The sequence below is a fragment of the Chamaea fasciata genome, unplaced genomic scaffold (assembly GCF_029207755.1).
Source record: "Chamaea fasciata isolate MVZ Bird 193981 ecotype frontalis unplaced genomic scaffold, bChaFas1.0.hap1 SCAF_407, whole genome shotgun sequence".
In the NCBI taxonomy this organism is placed as follows: Eukaryota; Metazoa; Chordata; class Aves; order Passeriformes; family Sylviidae; genus Chamaea; species Chamaea fasciata.
Window position 1 is genome coordinate 64882 of NW_027094492.1, and position 23376 is coordinate 88257.

The window sequence follows — 23376 nt, forward strand, 5'->3', positions numbered from 1 at the left end:
ACTGTCCCCAAGTGTCCCCAAGGTGTCCCCACATTGCCCCCACATTGTCCCCCAGCTGTCCCCAGGTGTCCTTACACCCACTCCCCGATCTCCAGGTGTGTCCCCCCGGTGTCCCCAAGTGTCCCTATGTCCCTGTCCCGTATCCCCCAGGTGTCCCGAGGTGTCCCCAGGTGTCCCCCAGGTGTCCCCTGGTGTCCCCATACCCCTGTCCCTCTATCCCCAGGTGTCCCCAGGTGTCCCCCGGTGTCCCCCGGTGTCCCCAGGTGTCCCCATACCCCTGTCCCTCTATCCCCAGGTGTCCCCAGGTGTCCCCAGGTGTCCCCCGGTGTCCCCAGGTGTCCCCATACCCCTGTCCCTCTATCCCCAGGTGTCCCCAGGTGTCCCCCGGTGTCCCCAGGTGTCGCCATGGCGCGGCCCCTGCCGGCCGTGCTGCTGGCCGTCCCGCGGGCGCTGCTGGCGCTGCGGGCGCTGCTGGCCCGGGTGGCGCTGGCGGTGTCCCCAGGTGTCCCCAGGTGTCCCCAGGTGTCCCCATACCCCTGTCCCTCTATCCCCAGGTGTCCCCAGGTGTCCCCCGGTGTCCCCAGGTGTCCCCAGGTGTCCCCATACCCCTGTCCCTCTATCCCCCGGTGTCCCCAGGTGTCCCCAGGTGTCGCCATACCCCTGTCCCTCTATCCCCAGGTGTCCCCAGGTGTCCCCCGGTGTCCCCAGGTGTCCCCAGGTGTCCCCATACCCCTGTCCCTCTATCCCCCGGTGTCCCCAGGTGTCCCCAGGTGTCCCCAGGTGTCCCCATACCCCTGTCCCTCTATCCCCAGGTGTCCCCCGGTGTCCCCATACCCCTGTCCCTCTATCCCCCGGTGTCCCCAGGTGTCCCCCGGTGTCCCCAGGTGTCCCCATACCCCTGTCCCTCTATCCCCCGGTGTCCCCCGGTGTCCCCAGGTGTCCCCATACCCCTGTCCCTCTATCCCCAGGTGTCCCCAGGTGTCCCCAGGTGTCGCCATACCCCTGTCCCTCTATCCCCAGGTGTCCCCCGGTGTCCCCAGGTGTCCCCAGGTGTCGCCATGGCGCGGCCCCTGCCGGCCCTGCTGCTGGCCGCCCCGCGGGCGCTGCTGGCGCTGCGGGCGCTGCTGGCCCGGGTGGCGCTGGCGGTGGCCGCGGTGGCCTCGGCCGTGGCCTTTGTCCTCTGGGCGCTGGCGCTGCTGCTGCGCCGCGGGCCCCGCGCGACCTTCCGCCGGCGGCGCCGGGCCGCGGCCCCGGCTGGGCTGGCCGACGGCTCCTTCGGGGAGCACCGGCACCTGCGCCTGCAGGTGAGGCCCGAGGGGGTTCGGGGGGTTCGGGGGCGATTTGGGGGGGATTTGGGGGGGATTCGGGGGGATTTGGGGGATTTGAGGGGGATTTGGTGGGGAGATTTTGGGGGTTTGGGGCATTTGGGGGGGATTTGGGGAGGATTTAGGGGGATTTGGGGGATTTTGGAGGGATTTTGGGAGGATTTAGGGGGATGTGGGGGTTTTTGGGGGGAGATTTTGGGGGTTTGGGGGATTTAGGGGAGAATTGTGGGGCATTTGGGGGGATTTGGGGGATTTGGGGGATTTGAGGGGGATTTGGGGGGGATTTCGGCGGGATTTGGGGGGGATTTTGGGGGGAGATTTTGGGGGTTTGGGGGATTTAAGGGGGATTTTAGGTGAGGTTGGGGGGATTTGGGGATTTTTGGGGGTTTTAGGGGGATTTGGGGGGATTTAGGAGGATTTGGGGTTTTGGGGGGATTCAGGGGAATTTTGGGGGGTCCTGGGGGCTTTTGGGGTGTTTGGGGGAGTTGGGGGGTTCATGGGGGATCTGGGCGGGTCCTGGAAGGTTCTAGAGGAGTGGGGGAGGGGCTTTTGGGGGCATTTTGGGGTGAACTCGGGGTGGCCCTGGGGACATCAGCGGTGACAGCTCCTGTGACAGATCCGGGGTGGGGGGCGGTCCCTGCGGGGGGAGGGGCTGATCTGGGGGTGTCCCCACCCCCCGTGTCCCCTTTGTCCCCCCGGTGTCCCCCCAGGGCTCGGGGCTGCGGCTCCATTACGTCACCCGGGGTCCCCCCGGCGCCCCCCTGATGCTGCTGCTGCACGGCTTCCCCCAGAACTGGTGCGTGTCCCCAGGTGTCCCCAAGTGTCCCCCGGTGTCCCCCAGGTGTCCCCAAGTGTCCCCCAGGTGTCCCCCAGTGTCCCCAGGTGTCCCCCAGGTGTCCCCCAGGTGTCCCCGAGTGTCCCCCAGGTGTTCTCAGGTGTCCTCAGTTGTCCCCAAGGTGTTCCCAAGGTGTCACTCAGGGTGTCCCCATGTCCTCCATGGTGTCCCCAGGTGTCACTCGGGGTGCCCCCATGTCCTCCATGGTGTCCCCAAGGTGTCCCCATGCTCCTGGCCATCAGTTTGTCCCCGCTGTGCCACCCTAATGTCCTCAGCATCCCCAATGTCCCCATGTCCCCAGTGTCCCCAATGTCCCCAGTGTCCCCAATGTCCCCGACTGTCCCCAATGTCCCCAACTGTCCCCGATGTCCCCAATGTCCCCGACTGTCCCCGATGTCCCCAGGTTCTGCTGGCGTCACCTGATGCAGGAGTTCAGTGCCCAGTTCCGGGTGGTGGCCCTGGACCTCCGGGGCTACGGGGACTCGGAGAAGCCACCGGGGAGGGACAGCTACCGCCTGGAGCTGCTCCTCGGGGACATCCGTGACGTCATCGAGGCCTTGGGGACGCCGGCGGGGACGCCGCGCTGCGTCCTGGTGGGACACGACTGGGGCGGGGTCCTGGCCTGGGAGGTGGCCTCGAGTCACCCCCGGCTGGTGGAGAAGCTGGTGGTGATGGACGCGCCCCAGCGGGGGGTGATGGCAGGTGACAGGGGGGACAGTGGGGACAGTGGGGACATCAGGACATTGGGGACATCGGGGACATGGGGGATATTGGGAATACTGGGGACACTGGAGACACTGGGGGCATTGGGGACACTGGGGACACTGAGGGCATTGGGGACACTGGGGACATTGGGGGACACTGGGGACACTGGGGACACTGGGGACACTGGGGACACTGGGGATATTTGGGACACTGGGGATATTGGGGACACTGGGGATATTGGGGACTTTGGGGGACACCGGGGACATTGGGGACATTGGGGGACATTGGGGACATTGGGGACACTGGGACATGGGGGACATTGGGGGACATTGGGGATATTTGGGACACTGGGGATATTGGGGACACTGGGGACACTGGGGGTATGGGGGACATTGGGGGACACTTGGGGGCATTGGGGACACCGAGGACATTGGGGCATGGGGGACACTGGGGTCACTGGGGACATTGGGGACACCAAGGACATTGGGGACATGGGGGACAGTGGGGACATTGAGGTTACTGGGGACACTGTCCCTGGCCCTACAGTGACCTGGTGGTGGCCCTGTCCCTGATCCTGAAGTGACCCCATGGTGACCCCGCCGTGTCCCTGTCCCCGCAGTGTCCCTGTCCCCAGGTTTCCCCACCTGTGACCCCGTGGTGACCCCGCCGTGTCCCTGTCCTTGTCCCCACAGTGTCCCTGTCCCCGGGTTTCACCACCTGTGACCTTGTGGTGACCCCGCCCTGTCCCTGTCCCCAGGTTTCCACACCTGTGACCCCGTGGTGGCCCTGTCCCTGTGGTGACCCTGCCGTGTCCCTGTCCTTGTCCCCACAGTGTCCCTGTCCCCGGGTTTCACCACCTGTGACCCCGTGGTGACCCCGCCGTGTTCCTGTCCCCAGATTTCACGGCCCGTCACCCGTCGCAGCTGCTCCGCTCGTGTTACATGTTCCTGTTCCAGCTGCCCTGGCTGCCCGAGCTGCTGCTGTCCCTGGGCGACTTCGAGGTCAGCCCTGTCCCCTCCGTGTCCCCTCCGTGTCCCCTCCGTGTCCCCTCCGTGTCCCCTCGGTGCCATCTCCCACCCCAAGCAGCTCCTCAAGAAGCACCAACCCCAAAGTGTCATGTCCCCCTGTTCGTCCCCAATTTCGGGGGGGTTGGTGTCACCCAGACCTCGTGTCCCCCCCCTTTGTCCCCAATTTTGGGGTCCTGCTGCCACCCAACCTTTTCCCCCATTTTTTCCCTCAAATTTGGGTCCTTTTGTCCCAAATTTTGGTCCTTTTGTCCCCAGTTTTTGGTGGTTTTGTCCCCAGTTTCGGTGGTTTTGTCCCCAGTTTTCGGTGGTTTTGTCCCCAGTTTTTGGTGGTTTTGTCCCCAGTTTTCGGTGGTTTTGTCCCCAGTTTTCGGTGGTTTTGTCCCCAGTTTTGGTGGTTTTGTCCCCAATTTCGGTGCTTTTGTCCCCAATTTCGGGGTGCTTTTGCCCCCACCCCCGTGTCCCCGCAGCTGGTGAGGACGTTCCTGACCAGTGTCCAGACGGGCATCCAGGACCCGGCCCGGCAGCTCTCGGAGCAGGAGCTGGACTCGTACCTGTTCAGCCTCTCCCAGCCCGGGGGGCTCAGCCCCCCCGTCCATTACTACCGGAACATCTTCCGGTGGGTGGGGGGCCCAGGGCTGGGGCTGGGGGTCCCAGTTTGGTGCTGGTGGGACCCCATTGGAGGGTCCCAGTTGGGTTTGGGATGGTCCAGTTGGGTTTGGGATGTTTCCAGTTGGGTTTGGGATGTTTCCAGTTGGGTTTGGGGTGTTCCCAGTTGGGTTTGGTTGTTCCCAGTTGCGTTTGGGACGTTCCCAGTTGGGTTTGGTTGTTCCCAGTTGGGTTTGGTTGTTCCCAGTTGCGTTTGGGATGTTCCCAGTTGGGTTTGGTTGTTCCCAGTTGGGTTTGGAGTGGCCCCAGTTGGGTTTGGGATGGTCCCAGTTGGGTTTGGTTGTTCCCAGTTGGGTTTGGGGTGTTCCCAGTTGGGTTTGGGATGGTCCAGTTGGGTTTGGGGTGGCCCCAGTTGGGTTTGGAGTGGCCCCAGTTGGGTTTGGGATGTTCCCAGTTGGGTTTGGGACATTCCCAGTTGGGTTTGGGATGGTCCCAGTTAGGTTTGGTTGTTCCCAGTTGGGTTTGGGACGTTCCCAGTTGGGTCACTGGTGGTGGTGGGACCCCATTGGGATGATCCCCATTGGGACGTCCCTTGCCCCGTGTCCCCAGGGTGTCCCCAGGTGTCCCCAGGTGTCCCCCAGGGTGTCCCCAGCTGTCTCCAGGGTGTTCCCGGGTGTCCCCAGGTGTCCCCAAGTGTCCCCAGGTGTCCCCAGGTGTCGCTGACGCTGTCCCCCGTGTCCCCCTGTCCCCAGGGACACGCCCATCCCCCGGGAGCCGCCCCCTCCCCCCACGCTGCTGCTCTGGGGCTCCCGCGACGCTTTCCTGGACCCGCGCCTTGGCCCCGCCCACCTGCGCTGGCTCCGCCCCTCCGCCAGGCTCCGCCTCCTGCCCGGCGCCTCCCATTGGCTGCCCGAGGAGAGGCCCCGCCTCCTAGCCAAGCTGATTGGAGAGTTCCTTGGGGGAGGGGCCGTGGAGGGGTCGTAGCCACGCCCAGGTTGGGCGGAGAGTGGGGAGGGGGCGGGGCGAGGGCGGGGTTTGGGGGAGGCGGGTCCCAACATCTGGATGGGAACCCTGGGGGGCGGTGGGACTCCCCTTCCAACATCTGGCTGGGGACGTGAACAACTGGATGAGGAACATCGGGGTGGCGACCCCAACATCTGGATGGCGACCCCGCCACTGGGAGGACCCCGGTGGGGCGCCCCCTCCCCCCCAACATCTGGAATGGGGCTCCGGGGGGCGGGGTGATGGGACACCCCCCCCCGACATCTGGATGGGGACCGCGACATCTGGGCGGAGACTCCAACATCTGGATGGGGACCATCCGCATGGGGACGCTATCAACATCTGGATGAGGGGACCCCCCCAACATCTGGGCAGGACCCCGGAGGTCAAGGCGGCGACCCCAACATCTGGATGGGGACCCCAAGGCCGGGGGGGGCGCCCCCAAACATCTGGATGAGGGCCTCGGCCAGTGGGGGAGGGACACGCCCCCCAACATCTGGACCAGGCCCCAACGTGGCGGGGATGGGTGGGGACACCCCCCAACATCTGGATTGTGACGTCAGCACGGGACAGTCCCCCCCTCCTTCAACATCTGGCGGGGTCGTCCCCAAATAAATTCGGGTGACACCAAAAAAAAACCAAAACACCGGGGGGGGGGAGGGGCTTTTCTTGGGGGAGGGGTGTGGGAATTTTGGGTGCGGGGGGGAGGGGCCCGGGGAGGAATTTGGGAGGAAATTTGGGTGCTGGGGGGAGGGGGGAGAATTTGGGTGGGGGGAGGGGTGCGGGGAATTTGGGTGCCTCCCCTCCCCCCCCCCTCCGAGCCCGTTTTAAGCCTCTTAAGGGGCCCCGGCGGCCGCGGATTAACGGGGGGGAGGGGCGGGAGAGACCCCGCGCTGCCCCTCCCCCCACCCGTCCCCCGGGTGTGCCCGCCCCGCCCCTCCCCCACTCCCAGTTTAACCAGTTGGACCGGCCGGACTGGGACTGGGCGCTGAGGGGAACGAAGCGGGGGAGGGGCAGGGTCACACCCCCGCGGGGTGGCACCTGCGGCACCGCCGGTGTCCCCAAGGTGTCCCCAAGTCCCCTCCGTGTCGCTCTGGTGTCCCCGGGTCCTTCCCGGTGTCCCCTCTGCTGTCCCCAAGTCCACGCCGTGTGTCACTTCCATGTCCCCCGTGTCCCCAGCGTGTCCCCGCTGATGCCACCGTGTCCCCACCATGGCCCCGTGTCCCTTCCCTGTCCCCATCCCTGTCACTGCCATGTCCCCACCATGGCCCCGTGTCCCTCTCGGTGTCCCCTCTTGTCCCCATCGCTGTCACTGCCATGTCCCCAGCCATCCCCCGGTGTCCCTTCCGTGTCCCCATCGCTGTCACTGCCGTGTCCCCGTGTCCCCCTCCGTGTCCCCGTCCCCATGTCCCTTTCATGTCCCTTCCATGTCCCCATCCCTGTCCCTCTCCCCTGTCCCCATGTCCCTCCCATGTCCCCATCCTTGTCCCTGCCATGTCCCACTGTCCCTCACCGTGACCCCTTCGTGTCCCCATCCCTGTCCCCTCGCTGTCCCCCTCCCTGCCCCATCCCTCCCATGTCCCCATCCTTGTCCCTGCCATGTCCCCATGGCCCTCACCGTGTCCCCTCCTTGTCCCCATCTCTCCTGTCCCCATCCCTGTCCCCATGTCCCTGTCCCCTCCCTGTCTTCATGATCATCCCGTGTCCCCATCCCTGTCCCTGCCACGTCCCCATGTCCCTCACTGTGACCCCTCCATGTCCCCATCCCTGTCCCTCTCCCCTGTCCCCCTGTCCCTCCCATGTCCCCATCCTTGTCACTGCCATGTCCCCCTGTCCCTCACTGTGACCCCTTCGTGTCCCCATCCCTGTCCCGTCCCTGTCCCCATCCCTCCCATGTCCCCATCCTTGTCCCTGCCATGTCCCCACGTCCCTCACCGTGTCCCCTCCTTGTCCCCATCTCTCCTGTCCCTGTCCCCTCCGTCTTCATGATCCCGTGTCCCCATGTCCCTTCCATGTCCCCATCCCTGTCCCTGCCATGTCCCCCTGTCCCTCACCGTGTCCCCCTCCCTGTCCCCATCCCTCCCTTGTCCCCATCCCTGTCACTGCCACGTCCTCCTGTCCCTTTCATGTCCCCTCCATGTCCCCATCCCTGTCACTGCCATGTCCCCCTGTCCCTCACCGTGTCCCCATCCCTGTCCCCACTCCTGTCCCCATCCCTCCCATGTCCCCATCCCTGTCCCTGCCACGTCCCCCTGTCCCTCACCGTGTCCCTGCCGTGTCCCCATCCCTCTGTCCCCGTCCCTGTCCCCTCCCTGTCCCCGTCCCCGCCGTGTTCCCCCCCCCGCCGTGTCCCCGTGTCCCGTGTCGGTCCCCGCGTTGCCATGGCCGCGGCGGAAAATAGGACACGGGGAGGGGCCGGGGGACACCGGACACGGGGACATGGGGACACGGAGGGGACACCAACGTGGACATGGGGACAGGGGGGACACGGGGAGGGGCCGGGGGACACCGGACACGGACACGGGGACACCAGACACACAGGGACATGGAGGGGACACTGGACACGGACATGGGCACACTGGACATGGACACGGGGACATGGGGACACGGGGACATCAGACACAGACATGGGGACATGGGGACAGTGGACATGGACACAGGGACATGGGGGACACCGGACACCGGACACGGACACAGGGACATGAGGACACGGAGAGGGGCCGGGGGACACTGGACATGGACACGGGGACATGGAGGGGACACTGGACACGGACATGGGGACACTGACATGGACACAGGGACACAGCGCTCCCAGTCCCCCCAGTATCCCCAGCGCCCCCCGGTATTCCCAGTGCCCCCAGTCCTTCCCAGTGCCCCCCAGTACCCCCAGTCCCCCCCAGTGTCCTCCAGTATTCCCAGTGCCCCCAGTCCTTCCCAGTTCCCCCCAGTATTCCCAGTCCTCCCCAGTGCCCCCCAGTATTCCCAGTCCCCCCAGTATTCCCAGTCCCCCCCAGTATTCCCAGTCCCCCCAGTGCCCCCCAGTATTCCCAGTGCCCCCCAGTATCCCCCAGTATTCCCAGTCCCCCCCAGTATTCCCAGTCCCCCCAGTATTCCCAGTATTCCCTCTCCCAGCCCCGCCCCCTTCCCCCGCGCGCCGGAGAAGGGGGCGTGGCCTCCCGGCTCGCACCAATCGATCACGTGATCTCAGGTGCGCCCCGCCCCCCCCTCCACCCCCCCCCCCACCCTTCCCCGCACCTGGCGCTCGCGCCGCGCCCGCCCGAACCCGCCCGGAACCGCCCGAACCCCCCCCGAACCCACCCGAACCCTCCCCCGAACCCACCCGAGACCTTCCCGAGCCCACCCGAAACCTGCCCGAACCCACCCGAAACCTGCCCGAGCCCACCCGAGGCCGCCGAACCCACCCGAAGCTTTTCCCGAGCCCACCCGAGGCCGCCGAACCCACCCGAAGCTTTTCCCGAGCCCACCCGAGGCCGCCGAACCCACCCGAAGCCTCTCCGAGCCTCTCCGAGCCCACCCGAAGCTGAGCCGAGCCCAGGCGAAGCCGGAGCCGAGCGCGGGCCGAAGCGGGCGCCGGTAGCCCCGGCGCCGGCGGTGGCCCGGGGTGGCCCCGGCCGCGTCCCCGGGATGGTGGCGGCTCCTCCGGCCGCTGCCGCCGCCATGCGCCGGGGGTTCCTGGTGCCCGAGATCCGCCCGCTCGACCAGTACGACGGGGCTCGGGCTCGTAGCGCCGCCAGCCTGGCCTGGGCCATCGCCACCGGCTACGGCGGCGCCGGTAGGACCGGGCGGGGACGGCGACGGCGGCGGCGGCGGGGTGGAGGGGACGGGAGGGGGGGGAGGACACAAGGGGACAGCGGGGAGGGGGATGGCGGGGGCGTTCTGCAGGGTCTCGGTACCGGGGAGGGGTCCCGGTGGTACCGGAGAGAATCCCGGTACCGAATGGGGGGGTTCCGGTGCCGGGGAGGGGTCCCGGTGGTACCGGAGAGAATCCCGGTACCGAAAGGGGGGGTTCCGGTGCCGGGGAGGGGTCCCGGTGGTACCGGAGAGAATCCCGGTACCGAAAGGGGGGGTTCCGGTGCCGGGGAGGGGTCCCGGTGGTACCGGAGGGGGTCTCGGTACCGAATGAGAGGTTCCGGTACCGGGGATGGGTCCCTGGTACCGTGGGTGGTACCGGGAGGGGGTTCTGGTGCCGGGGAGGAGTCCCGGTGGTACCGGAGGGGGTCTCGGTACCGAATGAGGGGTTCCGGTACTGGGGAGGGGTCCCGGTGGTACCGGAGGGGGTCTCGGTACCGAATGCGGGGTGCCGGTACCGAATGGGGGGGGTCCCGGTGGTACCGGAGAGAATCCCGGTACCGAATGAGGGGTTCCGGTACCGGGGATGGGTCCCTGGTACCGTGGGTGGTACCGGGGGGGGGTTCCGGTACCGGGGAGGGGTCTCGGTGGTACCGGAGAGGATCCCGGTACCGAATGAGGGGTTCCGGTACCGGGGAGGGGTCGCGGTTTGAGCGCTCCCGGTTCCGAATGGGTGATCCCGGTACCGTGGGGAGGGGTCCCGGTGGTGCCGGGAGGATGCGGTTAAAGAAGGGTGGGGGATGCTCTGGACCGGGGGAGGGGTCCCGGTGGTCCCGGGGGGCGGGTCCCTGATACCGTGGGTGGTACCGAGGGGAGGGTCCCGGTACCGATGGGGGGGGGTCCCGGTGGTCCCGGGGGGCTGCGGTTAAACGGGGGGAGGGGGCGGGGGGGACGATGCCGGTTCCGCCATTGAGGGGCGGGGGGGGGCGGTTTAATTTGGGGAGGGGTCCCCGGTCAATACTTTGGGGTGGGGGTGGGGGGGTTCCCCGCTCTCCCCGGTACCGGGGGTCCCCAATCCCGGGGTCCCCCCCCCCCCGCCCCTCGGGCGCTTTTGTTGCAGTCTGGGGGCGGGGGCTGTGACGTCGCGCTGTGACGTCACGGGGCGGGGAACCCCCCTCCCTTTGCGCCCCGCCCCCTGCGGTGTTGGGGGGGGGGGGTGTTGGGGATCCCCTCCCCAAAAGAGGGACCCCCCAGGTGTCTTTTTGGGGACCCCAGGTGTTTTTGGGGACCTCCCCCAGGTGTTTTTTCGGACTTCCCGGGTGCTTTAAGAGCCCCCCCCAGGTGTTTTGGGGACCCCCCCAGGTATTTTTTGGGCCCCCCCAGGTGTTTTTGGGACACTCCAGATGTTTTTTGGGACCCCCCAGGTGTTTTTGCCCCCCCCAGGTGTATTTTGGGACCCTCCAGGTGTTTTCCCCGCCCCCAGTTTCCCCCCAGGGGTCAAAGTCCCCCCCCCGCCCCCCCCAACGCCCTTTGGCCGGGGGGAGGGGCAGGGGTGGGGCCAGGTGGGGGAGGGGAGCGATTTACACCTCTGGGGGGCCCTGGGGCAGGTTTGGGACAGGTGAGGGTCCCATGGGGCAGGTGAGGGTCCCATGGGTGCTGTGGGGCAGGTTTGGGACAGGTGAGGGTCCCATGGGACAGGTGAGGGTCCCATGGGTGCTGTGGGGCAGGTGTAGGACAGGTGAGGGTCCCATGGGGCAGGTGAGGGTCCTGTAGGACAGGTGAGGGTTCTATAGGACAGGTGAGGGTTCCATGGGGGCCATGGGACAGGTGAGGGTCCCATAGGATAGGTGAGAGTCCCGTGGGGCAGGTGAGGGTCCCATGGGTGCTGTGGGGCAGGTGTGGGACAGGTGAGGGTCCCATGGGGCAGGTGAGGGTCCCGTGGGGCAGGTGAGGGTCCCATGGGTGCTGTGGGGCAGGTGTGGGACAGGTGAGGGTCCCATGGGATAGGTGAGGGTCCTGTAGGACAGGTGAGGGTTCTATAGGACAGGTGAGGGTCCCATGGGTGCCATGGGACAGGTGTGGGACAGGTGAGTGTCCCGTGGGTCAGGTGAGGGTCCTGTGGGCGCCGTGGGACAGGTGAGCATCCTGTGGGACAGGTGAAGGTGCCGTGGGACAGGTGAGGGTCCCATAGGACAGGTGAGTGTCCCGTGGGTCAGGTGAGGGTCCTGTGGGTGCCGTGGGACAGGTGAAGGTGCTGTGGGACAGGTGAGGGTTCTATAGGACAGGTGAGGGTCCCGTGGGTGCCGTGGGACAGGTGAGGGTCCCATAGGACAGGTGAGGGTCCCATGAGCACCATGGGACAGGTGAGGGTTCTATAGGACAGGTGAGAGTCCCGTGGGTCAGGTGAGGGTGCCATGGATCAGGTGAGGGACAGGTGAGGGTCCCGTGGGTGCCGTGGAACAGGTGAGCATCCTGTGGGACAGGTGAGGGTGCCGTGGGACAGGTGAGGGTCCCATGGGACAGGTGAGGGTCCCATGGGACAGGTGAGTGTCCCGTGGGTCAGGTGAGGGTCCTGTGGGTGCCGTGGGACAGGTGAGCATCCTGTGGGACAGGTGAGGGTCCCATGGAACAGGTGAGGGTCCCGTGGGTGCCATGGGGCAGGTGTGGGACAGGTGAGGGTCCCATGGGTGCCGTGGGACACGCGAGGGTCCCAGGTGTCCCCTGTGTCCCGCGGGTGTGGCCCTTTTCCCACGCAGGTGGGGGCGGGGCAGCCGAGGGCGTGACCGGGTGCCAGGTCCCCCCCACCCACCTGTGGGCGTGTCCCTGCCCCACCCCCAACCCCTGGAATGTGCCCCTCCCCCACCCGTGGGGCCCTGGGCCGGGATTTGGGGAGCGCTCGGGGGGGCGGGGCCTCGTGGTCCTTCTTGGGGTCAATTCTGGGGTCTCCAGGGGCAATTTTGGGGTCTCCGGGGTCAATTTTGGGGTTCATGGTGTCCGTGGTGTGTCCATGGTGGGTCAGTGTCCATCTGTCCATGGTGTGTCCATGGTGGGTCAGTGTCCATGTGTCCGTGGTGGGTCAGTGATGGGTCGGTGTCCGTCTGTCCATGGTGGGTCATTGTCCATCTGTCCGTGGTGTGTCCATGGTGGGTCAGTGTCCATCTGTCCATGGTGGGTCAGTGATGGGTCAGTGTCCATCTGTCTGTGGTGTGTCCATGGTGGGTCAGTGATGGGTCAGTTCATGGTGGGTCAGTGTCCATCTGCCTGTGGTGGGTCAGTGTCCATCTGTCCATGGTGGGTCAGTGATGGGTCAGTGTCCGTCTGCCCATGGTGGGTTAGTGTCCATCTGTCCATGGTGGGTCATTGTCCATCTGTCCGTGGTGTGTCCATGGTGGGTCAGTGTCCATCTGTCCATGGTGGGTCAGTGATGGGTCAGTCCATGGTGGGTCAGTGTCCATCTGTCCATGGTGGGTCAGTGATGGGTCAGTCCATGGTGGGTCAGTGTCCATGTGTCCATGGTGGGTCAGTGTCCATCTGTCTGTGGTGTGTCCATGGTGGGTCAGTGTCCATCTGTCCGTGGTGGGTCAGTGTCCGTCTGTCTATGGTGTGTCCGTGATGGGTCAGTGGTGGGTTAGTGATGGGTCAGTCCATGGTGGGTCAGTGTCCATTTGTCCATGATGGGTCAGTGATGGGTCAGTGGTGGTTCAGTGATGGGTCCATGGTCATTCCATGGTGGGTCAGTGTCCGTCTGTCCGTGGTGTGTCCATGGTGGGTCAGTGTCCATCTGTCCATGATGGGTCAGTGTCCATCTGTCCATGATGGGTCAGTGTCCATCTGTCCATGGTGGGTCAGTGATGGGTCAGTGTCCATCTGTCCATGGTGGGTCAGTGTCCATCTGTCCATGGTGGGTCAGTGATGGGTCAGTGTCCATGTGTCCATGGTGGGTCAGTGATGGGTCAGTGTCCATCTGTCCATGATGGGTCAGTGTCCATCTGTCCATGGTGGGTCAGTGTCCATCTGTCCATGATGGGTCAGTGTCCATCTGTCCATGATGGGTCAGTGATGGGTCAGTGTCCATCTGTCCATGGTGGGTCAGTGATGGATCAGTGTCCATCTGTCCATGGTGGGTCAGTGTCCATGTGTCCATGGTGGGTCAGTGATGGGTCAGTGTCCATCTGTCCATGATGGGTCAGTGATGGATCAGTGTCCATCTATCCATGGTGGGTCAGTGTCCATCTGTCCATGGTGGGTCAGTGTCCATGTGTCCATGGTGGGTCAGTGATGGGTCAATGTCCATCTGTCCGTGGTGGGTCAGTGTCCATCTGTCCATGGTGGGTCAGTGTCCATGTGTCCATGGTGGGTCAGTGTCCATCTGTCCATGGTGGGTCAGTGATGGGTCAGTGTCCATCTGTCCATGGTGGGTCAGTGTCCATCTGTCCATGGTGGGTCAGTGATGGGTCAGTGTCCATCTGTCCATGATGGGTCAGTGTCCATCTGTCCATGGTGGGTCAGTGTCCATCTGTCCATGGTGGGTCAGTGATGGGTCAGTGTCCATCTGTCCATGGTGGGTCAGTGTCCATCTGTCCATGGTGGGTCAGTGTCCATCTGTCCATGATGGGTTAGTGTCCATCTGTCCATGATGGGTCAGTGTCCATCTGTCCATGGTGGGTCAGTGTCCATCTGTCCATGATGGGTCAGTGTCCATCTGTCCATGGTGGGTCAGTGTCCATCTGTCCATGGTGGGTCAGTGATGGGTCAGTGTCCATCTGTCCATGGTGGGTCAGTGTCCATCTGTCCATGGTGGGTCAGTGGTGGGTCTGTCCCTGCCCGTGGTGTGTCCACATCTGTGGTCAGTGTCCATCTGTCCGTGGTGTGTCCATATCCCTGTGTCCCCTTGACCCTGACTGACCCCAGGTGACCTCCGTGTGACCTTTGACCCCAATTTTCCCGATTTCCCCTGTTTTTTCCCCCAGGGAACGTCCCCGAGGAGCTCCGGGACCGTTTTACACCGACCCTGTGTCCCCCGACTGTCCCCAGTATCCCATAATCCCATTTTTTAACCCATTCTTTCCCATTTTTTGACCCAATTTTCCCATTTTTTGACCCAATTTCCCCATTTTTTGACCGGATTTTCCCGATTTCCCCTGTTTTTTCCCCAGGGAACGTCCCCGAGGAGCTCCGGGACCCTTTTTACACCGACCCTGTGTCCCCCGACTGTCCCCACTGTCCCCAAATCCCATTTTTTAACCCATTCTTTCCCATTTTTTTACCTATTTTTCCCAATTTTTGACCCAATTTCCCCATTTTTTTGACCGGATTTTCCCGATTTCCCCTGTTTTTTCCCCCAGGGAACGTCCCCGAGGAGCTCCGGGACCCTTTTTACACCGACCCTGTGTCCCCCGACTGTCCCCAGTATCCCATAATCCCATTTTTTAACCCATTCTTTCCCATTTTTTTACCTATTTTTCCCATTTTTTGACCCAATTTCCCCATTTATTTGACCGGATTTTCCCGATTTCCCCTGTTTTTCCCCCAGGGAACGTCCCCGAGGAGCTCCGGGACCCTTTTTACACCGACCAATACGCTCAGGAGCACCTGAAGCCGCCGGTGGAGCGCCTCCTGCTGGCCTCCGACATCTACTGCAGGGCCTGGAGCCACGCCCTGGCCACGCCCCCCGGGGCCACGCCCTCGGCCCCGCCCCACCCCGAGCCCCCTCCCCAGGATTTGGGGGCGCTGCTGGCGCTGCTGGCGGGCAGGGGGGTCCCCCCGACCCTGCAGGGGGTCCCCGTGCGCCCCCAGGACCTGCAGCAGAGACCCATCCGCATGGTACTGGGGATACTGGGAGGGGACTGGGAGGAGTTGGGGGGAACTGGGGATACTGGGAGGGGGATTAGGGGGGACTGGGAGGGGTTGGGGGGAACTGGGGATACTGGGAGGGGGATTGGGGGGGACTGGGAGGGGTTGGGGGGAACTGGGGATACTGGGAGGGGGATTGGGGGGGACTGGGAGGGGTTGGAGGGAACTGGGGATACTGGGAGGGGGATTGGGGGCAACTGGGGATACTGGGAGGGGGACTGGGAGGGGTTGGGGATACTGGGAGGGGGATTGGGGGGGACTGGGAGGGGTTGGAGGGAACTGGGGATACTGGGAGGGGGATTGGGGGGGGGACTGGGAGGGGTTTGGGAAGGGAATGGGAAGGACTGGGAGGGACTGGGAGACAGTTAAGGGGATACTGGGAGCACTGGGATGGACTGGAATGGGACTGGAAGGGGACTGGGATGGACTGGGATGGCTCTGGGGGGGACTGGGATGGGACTGGGATGGACTGGGATGGACTGGGAGGGGTTTGGGAAACAGTTAAGAGGATACTGGGAGCACTGGGAGGGGACTGGGAGCGACTGGGAATACTGGGAGGGCTACTGGGGGCACTGGGAGGAAGCTGGGAGAGATACCGGGGGATACTGGGAGGGGACTGGGAGATGGTTAGGGGGATACTGGGAGCACTGCGAGGGGCTTGAGGGGGACTGGGAGGGGATTGGGGGATACTGGGAGGGACTGGGATGGACTGGGAAGGTACTGGGGGAGACTGGTGGGGAATTGGGAGGAGAGTGCGAGGGATACTGGGAGCGCTGGGAGGATACTGGGAGGTTACTGGGATGTTACTGGGAGCACTGGGAGGGATACTGGGAGCACTGGGAGGTTACTGGGAGCACTGGGAGGTTACTGGGATGTTACTGGGATGTTACTGGGAGCACTGGGAGGTTACTGAGAGCACTGAGAGGTTACTGGGATGTTACTGGGATGTTACTGGGAGCACTGGGAGGTTACTGGGAGCACTCGGAGCTTACTGGGATGTTACTGGGACGTTACTGGGAGCACTGGGAGGTTACTGGGAGCGCTGGGAGGTTACTGGGATGTTACTGGGAGCACTGGGAGGTTACTGAGAGCACGGAGAGGTTACTGGGATGTTACTGGGATGTTACTGGGAGCACTGGGAGGTTACTGGGAGCACTGGGATGTTACTGGGATGTTACTGGGAGCACTGGGAGGTTACTGAGAGCACTGAGAGGTTACTGGGATGTTACTGGGAGGTTACTGGGAGCACTGGGAGCCGTGTGTGTCCCCCTCCCTCATTAATCTCATTAAGGCTGAGCCGCTTTAATTGTCCGTTAATTGGCTCAGGGCAATCCCATTAACCCTCCCCGCCTGTAGCCACGCCCTCTTTCCTCGGCAACGCCCCTCCCTCTTGGCCACGCCTTTTCCTTATGGACCACGCCCCCATCTTGCTTGGCCACGCCCACCCCGGGGGTCCTGGAAGGGCGGGGGAGACCCTGGGACTCCCCAAATCCCCCCCAAACGCCTCGAGACCCCCCAAAACCACCTCGGGACCCCCCAAAACCACCTCGGGACCCCCAAAAACTCCTCGGGACCCCCAAAACCACCTCGGGACCCCCAAAACCACCTCGGGACCCCCCAAAACCACCTCGGGACCCCCCAAAACCACCTCGAGACCCCCAGAAACTCCTCAGGACCCCTCAAAAAACTCCTCAGGACCCCCCCAAACCACCTCGGGACCCCCAAATTTACCCCCCAGGACCCCTCAACCCTCCCCCAGTTCACCCCCGGGACCCCCAAATACTCCAAGAACCCCAAATTTGGCCCCCAAACCCCCCAGATTTGCCCCCAGGACCCCCAAATCCCAAACTTTCTCCCCAAAGGCCAAACCTGTCCCCCCAATTTTCCTCCAAAATCCCCCCCCCCCCCCCCCCCAAATCCCAAATTTTTTTTTTCCCCCCAAAATCTCATCCCAAAAACCCCCAGGACTCCCAAATCCCAATTTTTCCCCCCAAATCCCATTTTTCCCCCCCAAATCTCCAATTTTTCTCCCCAAATCCCAATTTTTCTCCCCAAATCCCAAATTTTTCCCCCAAATCTCCAATTTTTCCCCCCAAATCCCAATTTTTCCCCCCAAATCCCATTTCCCCCCCCCAAATCCCAATTTTTCTCCCCAAATCCCAATTTTTCTCCCAAATCTCCATTTTCCCCCCCAAATCTCCAATTTTTTCCCCCCAAATCTGCAATTTTTCCCCCCAAATCCCAATTTTTCCCCCCAAATCTCCAATTTTTCCCCCAAATCCCAATTTTTCCCCCCCCAAATCTCCAATTTTTCCCCCCAAATCTCCAATTTTTCCCCCCAAATCTCCAATTTTTCCCCCCAAATCCCAATTGTTCCCCCCCAAATCCCAATTTTTCCCCCAAATCTCCAATTTTTCCCCCAAATCTCCAATTTTTCTCCCTAAATCCCAATTTTCCCCCCAAATCTCCAATTTTTCCCCCAAATCCCAATTTTTCCCCCCAAATCTCCCTCCCCAGGGCGCTCACCTGGCCCTGATCGATTCCCTCATGGCCGCCTTCGTCGCCGAGGCCACCCGAAATTTGGGGGCTCCCCCCGGGGCCCCCCCGGGCCCCCAATCCTGGGAACCCAAAATTTTGGGTTGGTTGGACACGGTAAGTTCGATTTTTTTTGGGGGTTTTTTTTTTTTTTGGGGGGAGGGGCTGAAAAATGAAAAAAAAAAAAAAAAAATAATTGATTTTTTAAAAAATTTTCTATTTTTTTTAGGTGAATCGGAAGCTGCAGGAAAGCGCCGAGAAAGAAGCGGGGGGGACGCCCCCAAATTCGGGGGTCCCCGACCCCTCCACGGCCCCCCCCAGCTTGTACCCACAAGGTTGGTCGGGGTTGAGGGGGGGGTAAAAAAAAAAACCTCCCCAAAAACCCCAAAACGGCCGGAAATTGGCCCAAAAATCCCCCCCCCCCCCCCTAAAAATTGCTCTTTTTTTTGGTTTTCTTTCTGCTTCGCCGCCCTCGGTTTTGGGGATCTTCCTCTTCTGGTTTGGTGGATTTGGGGGGACCCCCCACCCCCCTCTGGAAAATTTGGGGGGGGGGGGGTTGAAAGAGAAAATTAGTGGGAGAATCTCCCTAAAAAAATCAAGGGAAAAGGTCATCCCCAAAAAAAAAAATCAACAAAAATAATTAAGAAATTCCCGGAAAATCAGCGAAAAAACCATCGAAAAGTTTAAAAAAAAAAAATTCACAAAAAAACCCCCAAAATCTCCTCCAAATGACAAAAAAAAACCCCCAAACAAACCCAAAAAACTGCAAACAAACAAACAAACAAAACCACAAACAAAAAAAAAATGCACCGGAAAGTCCTCCAAAAAATAAAATAAAAATTCCCCAAAAAGCCCCCAAAAAAATCCCCCCAAAAATCGTCATGAATTCTTCTGAAATACAAAAAAAAAAAAATAAAATAATCCCCCCCCCAAAATCACCAAAAAAAAATCCACCAAAAACTCTCCCGAAAGTTCCCCGAAAATACCAAAAATCTCCTCAACAATCACCGAAAAAAACACTAAAAAAAAATCACTTTTTTGGTTTTTTTTTCCCTGAAAAATCAGTTTTTTTCCCCTTCCTTTCTGCTCCTCTGTCAGGAATTGCTCGGTGGATTTGGGGACCCCATCACACAAATTCGTGGGGTCAAAACTCCAAAATCCTCCCCCCCAAAAAAAATCTCCCTAAAAACACCCAAAAAATCCCCCAGAAAACCTCATCAAAAATCCCCCCCCCCCAAAAAAAAAACCACCAAAAAAAAAAATCCCTTAAAAATCACTCCAAAGTGACAAAAAATTACAAAAACGCCTCAAAAATCTCGTCAAAAAACCCCCCAAAAAAACCCCAACCCCCCCAAAAATCACACGCACAAAAAAACCCCAAATCAAAACAAAAAAAACACCAAAAACACCCCAAAAAAATATTTTTTCCCCACCCAAAAAATCACTTTTTGGGCCCTTTTTTCTTTCTGCTTCAGCTCTGGTTTTGGGGACCCCCCCACAAATTTTGGGGGCGGTCAAAACCCAAAAATCCCCCTCCCAAAAAACCTGTCCAAAAATCACTAAAAAACCCCCAAAAAAGGCCAAAAAATCCCCCCCAAAAATGCTAAAAAATCAAAAAAAATTAAAAAAACCTCCCCCCAAAAAGTCACCAAAAAAAGCCAAAAATTCTGCCGAAAAAATCACCAAAACATCCAAAAACGCCCCCAAAAATCACCAAAAAAAATCCCCCCAAAAATGCCCCAAAAAATCCCCTCCCCCCCAAAATAAATCCCTCCAAAAATCACCAAAAAAGGCAAAAAATTCCCCCAAAATCACCAAAAAAAGGCCGAAAAATGCCCCTAAAAAAAAAAATCCCCACCCCAAAATCACGAAAAAAGTCCCAAAAAAATGCCCCAAAAATCCCCCCCAAAAATACCAAAAAAAGGCAAAAAAAATCCCCCAAAAATCCCCCAAAAAATCCCCCCAAAAAATATCCAAAAAAAAAAAAAAATTTCCCCCAAATCCCCAAAAAAGGCCCAAAAAATCACCAAAAAAATCCCCCCCAAAAAATATCCAAAAAAAATTCCCCCAAAATCCCCCAAAAAATTCCCAAAAAATCACCAAAAAAATCCCACCAAAAATATATTAAAAAAAAATTCCCCCAAAATCCCCAAAAAAATCCCAAAGAATCACCAAAAAAATCCCCCCAAAAATATCCAAAAAAATTCCCCCAAAATCCCCAAAAAGGCCCAAAAAATCACCAAAAAAATCCCCCCAAAAATATCAAAAAAAATTCCCCCAAAATCCCCAAAAAAGGCCCAAAAAATCAACAAAAAAACCCCGAAAAAAAAATTCCAAAAAAATTCCCCCCAAATCCCAAAAAATTCCCAAAAAATCACCAAAAAAAACCCCCAAAAAATATCCAAAAAAAATTCCCCCAAAATCCCCCCCAAAAAATCCCAAAAAATCACCAAAAAACCCCCCAAAAAATCACATTTTTCCCCCCCAAAAAATCGCATTTTCCCCCCCAAAATGTCGCTTTTCCCCCTCCTCTCTGCTCCCTCCCCCCTTCGGTGTCGGGCCTCTCCCGGTGGAATTTGGGGACCCCTCCCCAAATTTTGGGGCCCCCCCTCCTTTGCTGACCCCCCCTCTTTTCTCAGTGTCCCACCCGCTGGTACTGGAAGTTGGTGCCCGTAAGTGGGGGCTTTTCTCTGTCCCAAAATCCTCTTTTTTCACCCCAAAATTCATCCCCCCGACCCTTTTCCCGCCTGCTCGATCCTTTTCCCAAATTTTTTTTTTTTTTTTGGGGGGGGGGGTTGATTTTAAAATTTCTTCCCCTCCCCCAAAAAAAAAATTTGTCAGGCATGGATCCCCTCCCCCCTTCACATTCATTTCTCTTCTCGGAGCTTTGAGGGATGCTGGGGGGGGAAAAAAATTGGAAAAAAATTAAAAACGAACGGAAAATATATTTTTTAAAAAGCTGTAAAAGGGTTTAAAAAAAAAAATTCCAAAAAAAAAAAAAGATTTTTTTTTTAAATTGAAAAAATAAGTGGGAAAGAAAAAAATTTAAAAATTGGAAGGAAATTCTAATAATTTTGTGGAATTTTTCTGAAATTCCAGACAAATAGTAATAATTAAAAAAAATAATTGGAAAATAATGAAGAGAAAAGAAAGAATTTGGGTTAAAAAAAAACAAAACAAAAAAAAAAACAACCCACCAAAAAGAATTCCAAAAAAATGTCAAAAAGATTTCAAAAAGTTTTGAAAAAAATATTGAAAAAAGAGTCCAAAAAAAATTCGAAAATATTAAAAAAAAAAAAAAGGCTGAAACATTCGGGGATGGATGGGACCAAACGCTTTGAAAAAAGAAAAAATCCGAAAAGAATTTCTACGAATTTGGGAAAAAGGAATTTTTTAAAAAAGGCGGGACAATCAAAAAAAAAAAGGGGAAAAATAAAAAAAATTGGGGAATTAAAAAAAAAATCCAAAAATATTCCTACAAAATTGGAAAAAAAGGAATTTTTAAAAAAATGCGGAGCAATCAAAAAAAAAGAGAAAAATAAAAAAAATTGGAGAATTAAAAAAAATCCAAAAAAATTCCTACAAAATTGGGGGAAAATGGAATTTTTTTAAAAATGCGGAACAATTAAAAAAAAAATAAGTCTGAAAAATAAAAAAATTGGAGAATTTAAAAAAAAATCCAAAAATATTTCTACAAAATTGGAAAAAAGGAAATTTTTTAAAAATGCGGAACAATCTAAAAGAAAAGTGAAAATAAAAAACCTGGGGAATTTAAAAAAAAATCCAAAAATATTTCTACAAAATTGGAAAAAAAGGAATTTTTTTAAAAAATGCGGGACAATTAAAAAAAAAAAAGTGAAAAATAAAAAAAATTGGAGAATTTTAAAAAAAAATCCCCCAAATTTTTGGGGATTTATGGACCACCCCCCCAAAATTTCTTTTTTTTGGGGGGGGGACGGGGTGGGACCCCTCCAGCATCTTCCCCTCCCCCCCTTCTCTGTGTCTTGCGTCGAATTTTGGGGACGGGGGGAGGGGCACGAAGTTGCATGGGGAGGAGGGGCATGAAACTGGGGGGGAGGGGCATGAATTTGGGGAGGGGGAGGGGAGGCGCTTGGGGACCCCCCCCCCCCAAAATTTTTTGGGGCCCCCTCAGTTTTTAGGAACAATTTTGGGGAATTTTTTTCAGGATTTTCCCCTTTTTTTGGGGGGGAGCCTTTTTTTCCCCCCCCCCCCCCGTTTTTTTTTAATTTTCGGCGCCCCTCCCCCAATTTTTTTCCGGGATTTCCTCGTTTCTGGGACCCCCTCCACATTTTTGGGGTCCTTTCCCCCATTTCTGCGGCCCCTTTTTCCTTTTTTCCCCCTCTTGAAACCCCTTTTTCCTATTGTTTTTCCCATTTAAATCCCTTCTCCCTCTATTTTTTTCTCCCTTTTTTTCCGCTTCTTTAAAAAACTTCCCCCCATTTTCCCCAAATTTTCTCAGCTCCCCATTTTTCGGCGGCCCCCTCCCCAGTTTTAGGCCCTCCTTTCCTTTTTTTCCCCTCTTCAAACCCCTTTCTTCCCCAATTTTTCCCCTCGTTTTTCCTCCATTTTTCCCCTTTTTATCCCATTTTTCCCCATTTTCCCCATTTTTTTCCCCAATTTTCCCCATTTTTTCCCCAATTTTTCCCCATTTTTTCCCCAATTTTTCCCCATTTTCCCCCAATTTTCCCCAATTTCCCCCCATTTTCCCCCCAATTTTCCCCAATTTTTCCCCAATTTCCCCCCATTTTTCCCCCCAATTTTCCCCAATTTTTCCCCAATTTTCCCCCATTTTTTCCCCATTTTCTCCCCATTTTTTCCCCATTTTTTCCCCATTTTTTTCCCCAATTTTCCCCCACTTTTTCCCCAATTTCTTTCCCCCCAATTTTTCCCCAATTTTCCCCAATTTCCCCCCAATTTTCCCCCAATTTCCCCCCAATTTTCCCCCAATTTTTCCCCATTCTTTCCCCATTTCCCCCCAATTTCCCCCCAATTTTCCCCCCAATTTTTCCCCATTTTTCCCCCATTTTCCCCATTTTTTTCCCCAATTTCCCCCCAATTTTCCCCAAATTTTCGCGCCCCCCTGTTTTTGGGGCTCCCTCCCCATTTTTGGGGTCCCCCAAGACTTTTCGGGCCTCCCCATTTCCTCCTTTAAATCCCTTTAAACCCTTTTTTTTTCCATTTCTCTCTTCATTTCCCCCCTTTTTTCCCCCAAATTTTCCCGTTTTTTCCCCAAATTTCCCCCGCCCCCCCATTTTTGGGGGCGCTCTTCTCATTTTTGGGGGTCCCCTGCCCGATTTTTGGGTCCCGGGGGGGGGTTTTGGGGCCCCCCTGACTCTGTTTTTCCCGCAGCACGCCCATCGCCTTCTGTTTGAAGGAATCGGGGAATAAACCTCCGGTGGTAAGGACCCCCCCCCGAAAAAAAAAAAAAATAAATTTGGGGAGGGGGCACCCCCTTTTCCCACCCTCGGGCACCCCCAAATTCTCCCCCAAATCCTGGATTTCCCTTCCACCCCCCCCAAAAAAAAAAAATCCAGCCCCAAACCCCCCAATTTTGGGGCATTTTTAGGGGTTTTCGGGAGGTTTTAGGGCTAGGATCCTCCCGAAAAAATGCAAAATTTGGGGAGGGGGTACCCGCTTTTTCCCCCCCCCCTGCGCA

The 23376-nt window shown here is 58.2% G+C and overlaps 2 protein-coding genes across 3 annotated transcripts; both read left to right on the forward strand.

The window, feature by feature from the left end:
- The first annotated feature begins 405 nt into the window (after nt 1–405).
- Nucleotides 406–6121, forward strand: LOC136305435 (epoxide hydrolase 3-like). The gene is made up of 7 exons (XM_066208692.1): nt 406–492; nt 1041–1304; nt 2036–2121; nt 2564–2862; nt 3763–3866; nt 4361–4509; nt 5252–6121. The coding sequence occupies exons 1-7, from the start codon at nt 406–408 to the stop codon at nt 5481–5483; spliced, it is 1221 nt and encodes a 406-aa protein (XP_066064789.1). The 3' UTR covers nt 5484–6121.
- Nucleotides 6122–8782: 2661 nt separating this feature from the next.
- LOC136305434 (calmodulin-regulated spectrin-associated protein 3-like) lies at nt 8783–21785 on the forward strand. Of its 2 annotated transcripts, XM_066208689.1 has the most exons (5): nt 8783–9294; nt 14845–15134; nt 17682–17816; nt 17929–18034; nt 20339–21785. In XM_066208689.1, exons 1-5 carry the CDS (start codon nt 9147–9149, stop codon nt 20626–20628), a joined length of 969 nt encoding a protein of 322 aa, XP_066064786.1. In that variant the 5' UTR covers nt 8783–9146; the 3' UTR covers nt 20629–21785. The 2 variants fall into 2 exon arrangements, with proteins under 2 accessions (XP_066064786.1, XP_066064787.1); XM_066208690.1 differs by lacking the exon at nt 20339–21785 and having other exon boundaries at nt 17929–19891.
- Nucleotides 21786–23376: the final 1591 nt, after the last annotated feature.

Coding starts and splice junctions, on each gene's coding strand:
- LOC136305435 (XM_066208692.1), top strand. CDS start 406: ATGGCGCGGCCCCTGCCGGCCGTGCTGCTGGCCGTCCCGCGGGCGCTG. Junction 493..1,040: donor TGGCCCGGGTGGCGCTGGCG/GTGTCCCCAGGT, acceptor CGGTGTCCCCAG/GTGTCCCCAGGTGTCGCCAT. Junction 3,867..4,360: donor TGTCCCTGGGCGACTTCGAG/GTCAGCCCTGTC, acceptor GTGTCCCCGCAG/CTGGTGAGGACGTTCCTGAC.
- LOC136305434 (XM_066208689.1), top strand. CDS start 9,147: ATGGTGGCGGCTCCTCCGGCCGCTGCCGCCGCCATGCGCCGGGGGTTC. Junction 9,295..14,844: donor CACCGGCTACGGCGGCGCCG/GTAGGACCGGGC, acceptor TTTTTCCCCCAG/GGAACGTCCCCGAGGAGCTC. Junction 17,817..17,928: donor TTTTGGGTTGGTTGGACACG/GTAAGTTCGATT, acceptor TATTTTTTTTAG/GTGAATCGGAAGCTGCAGGA.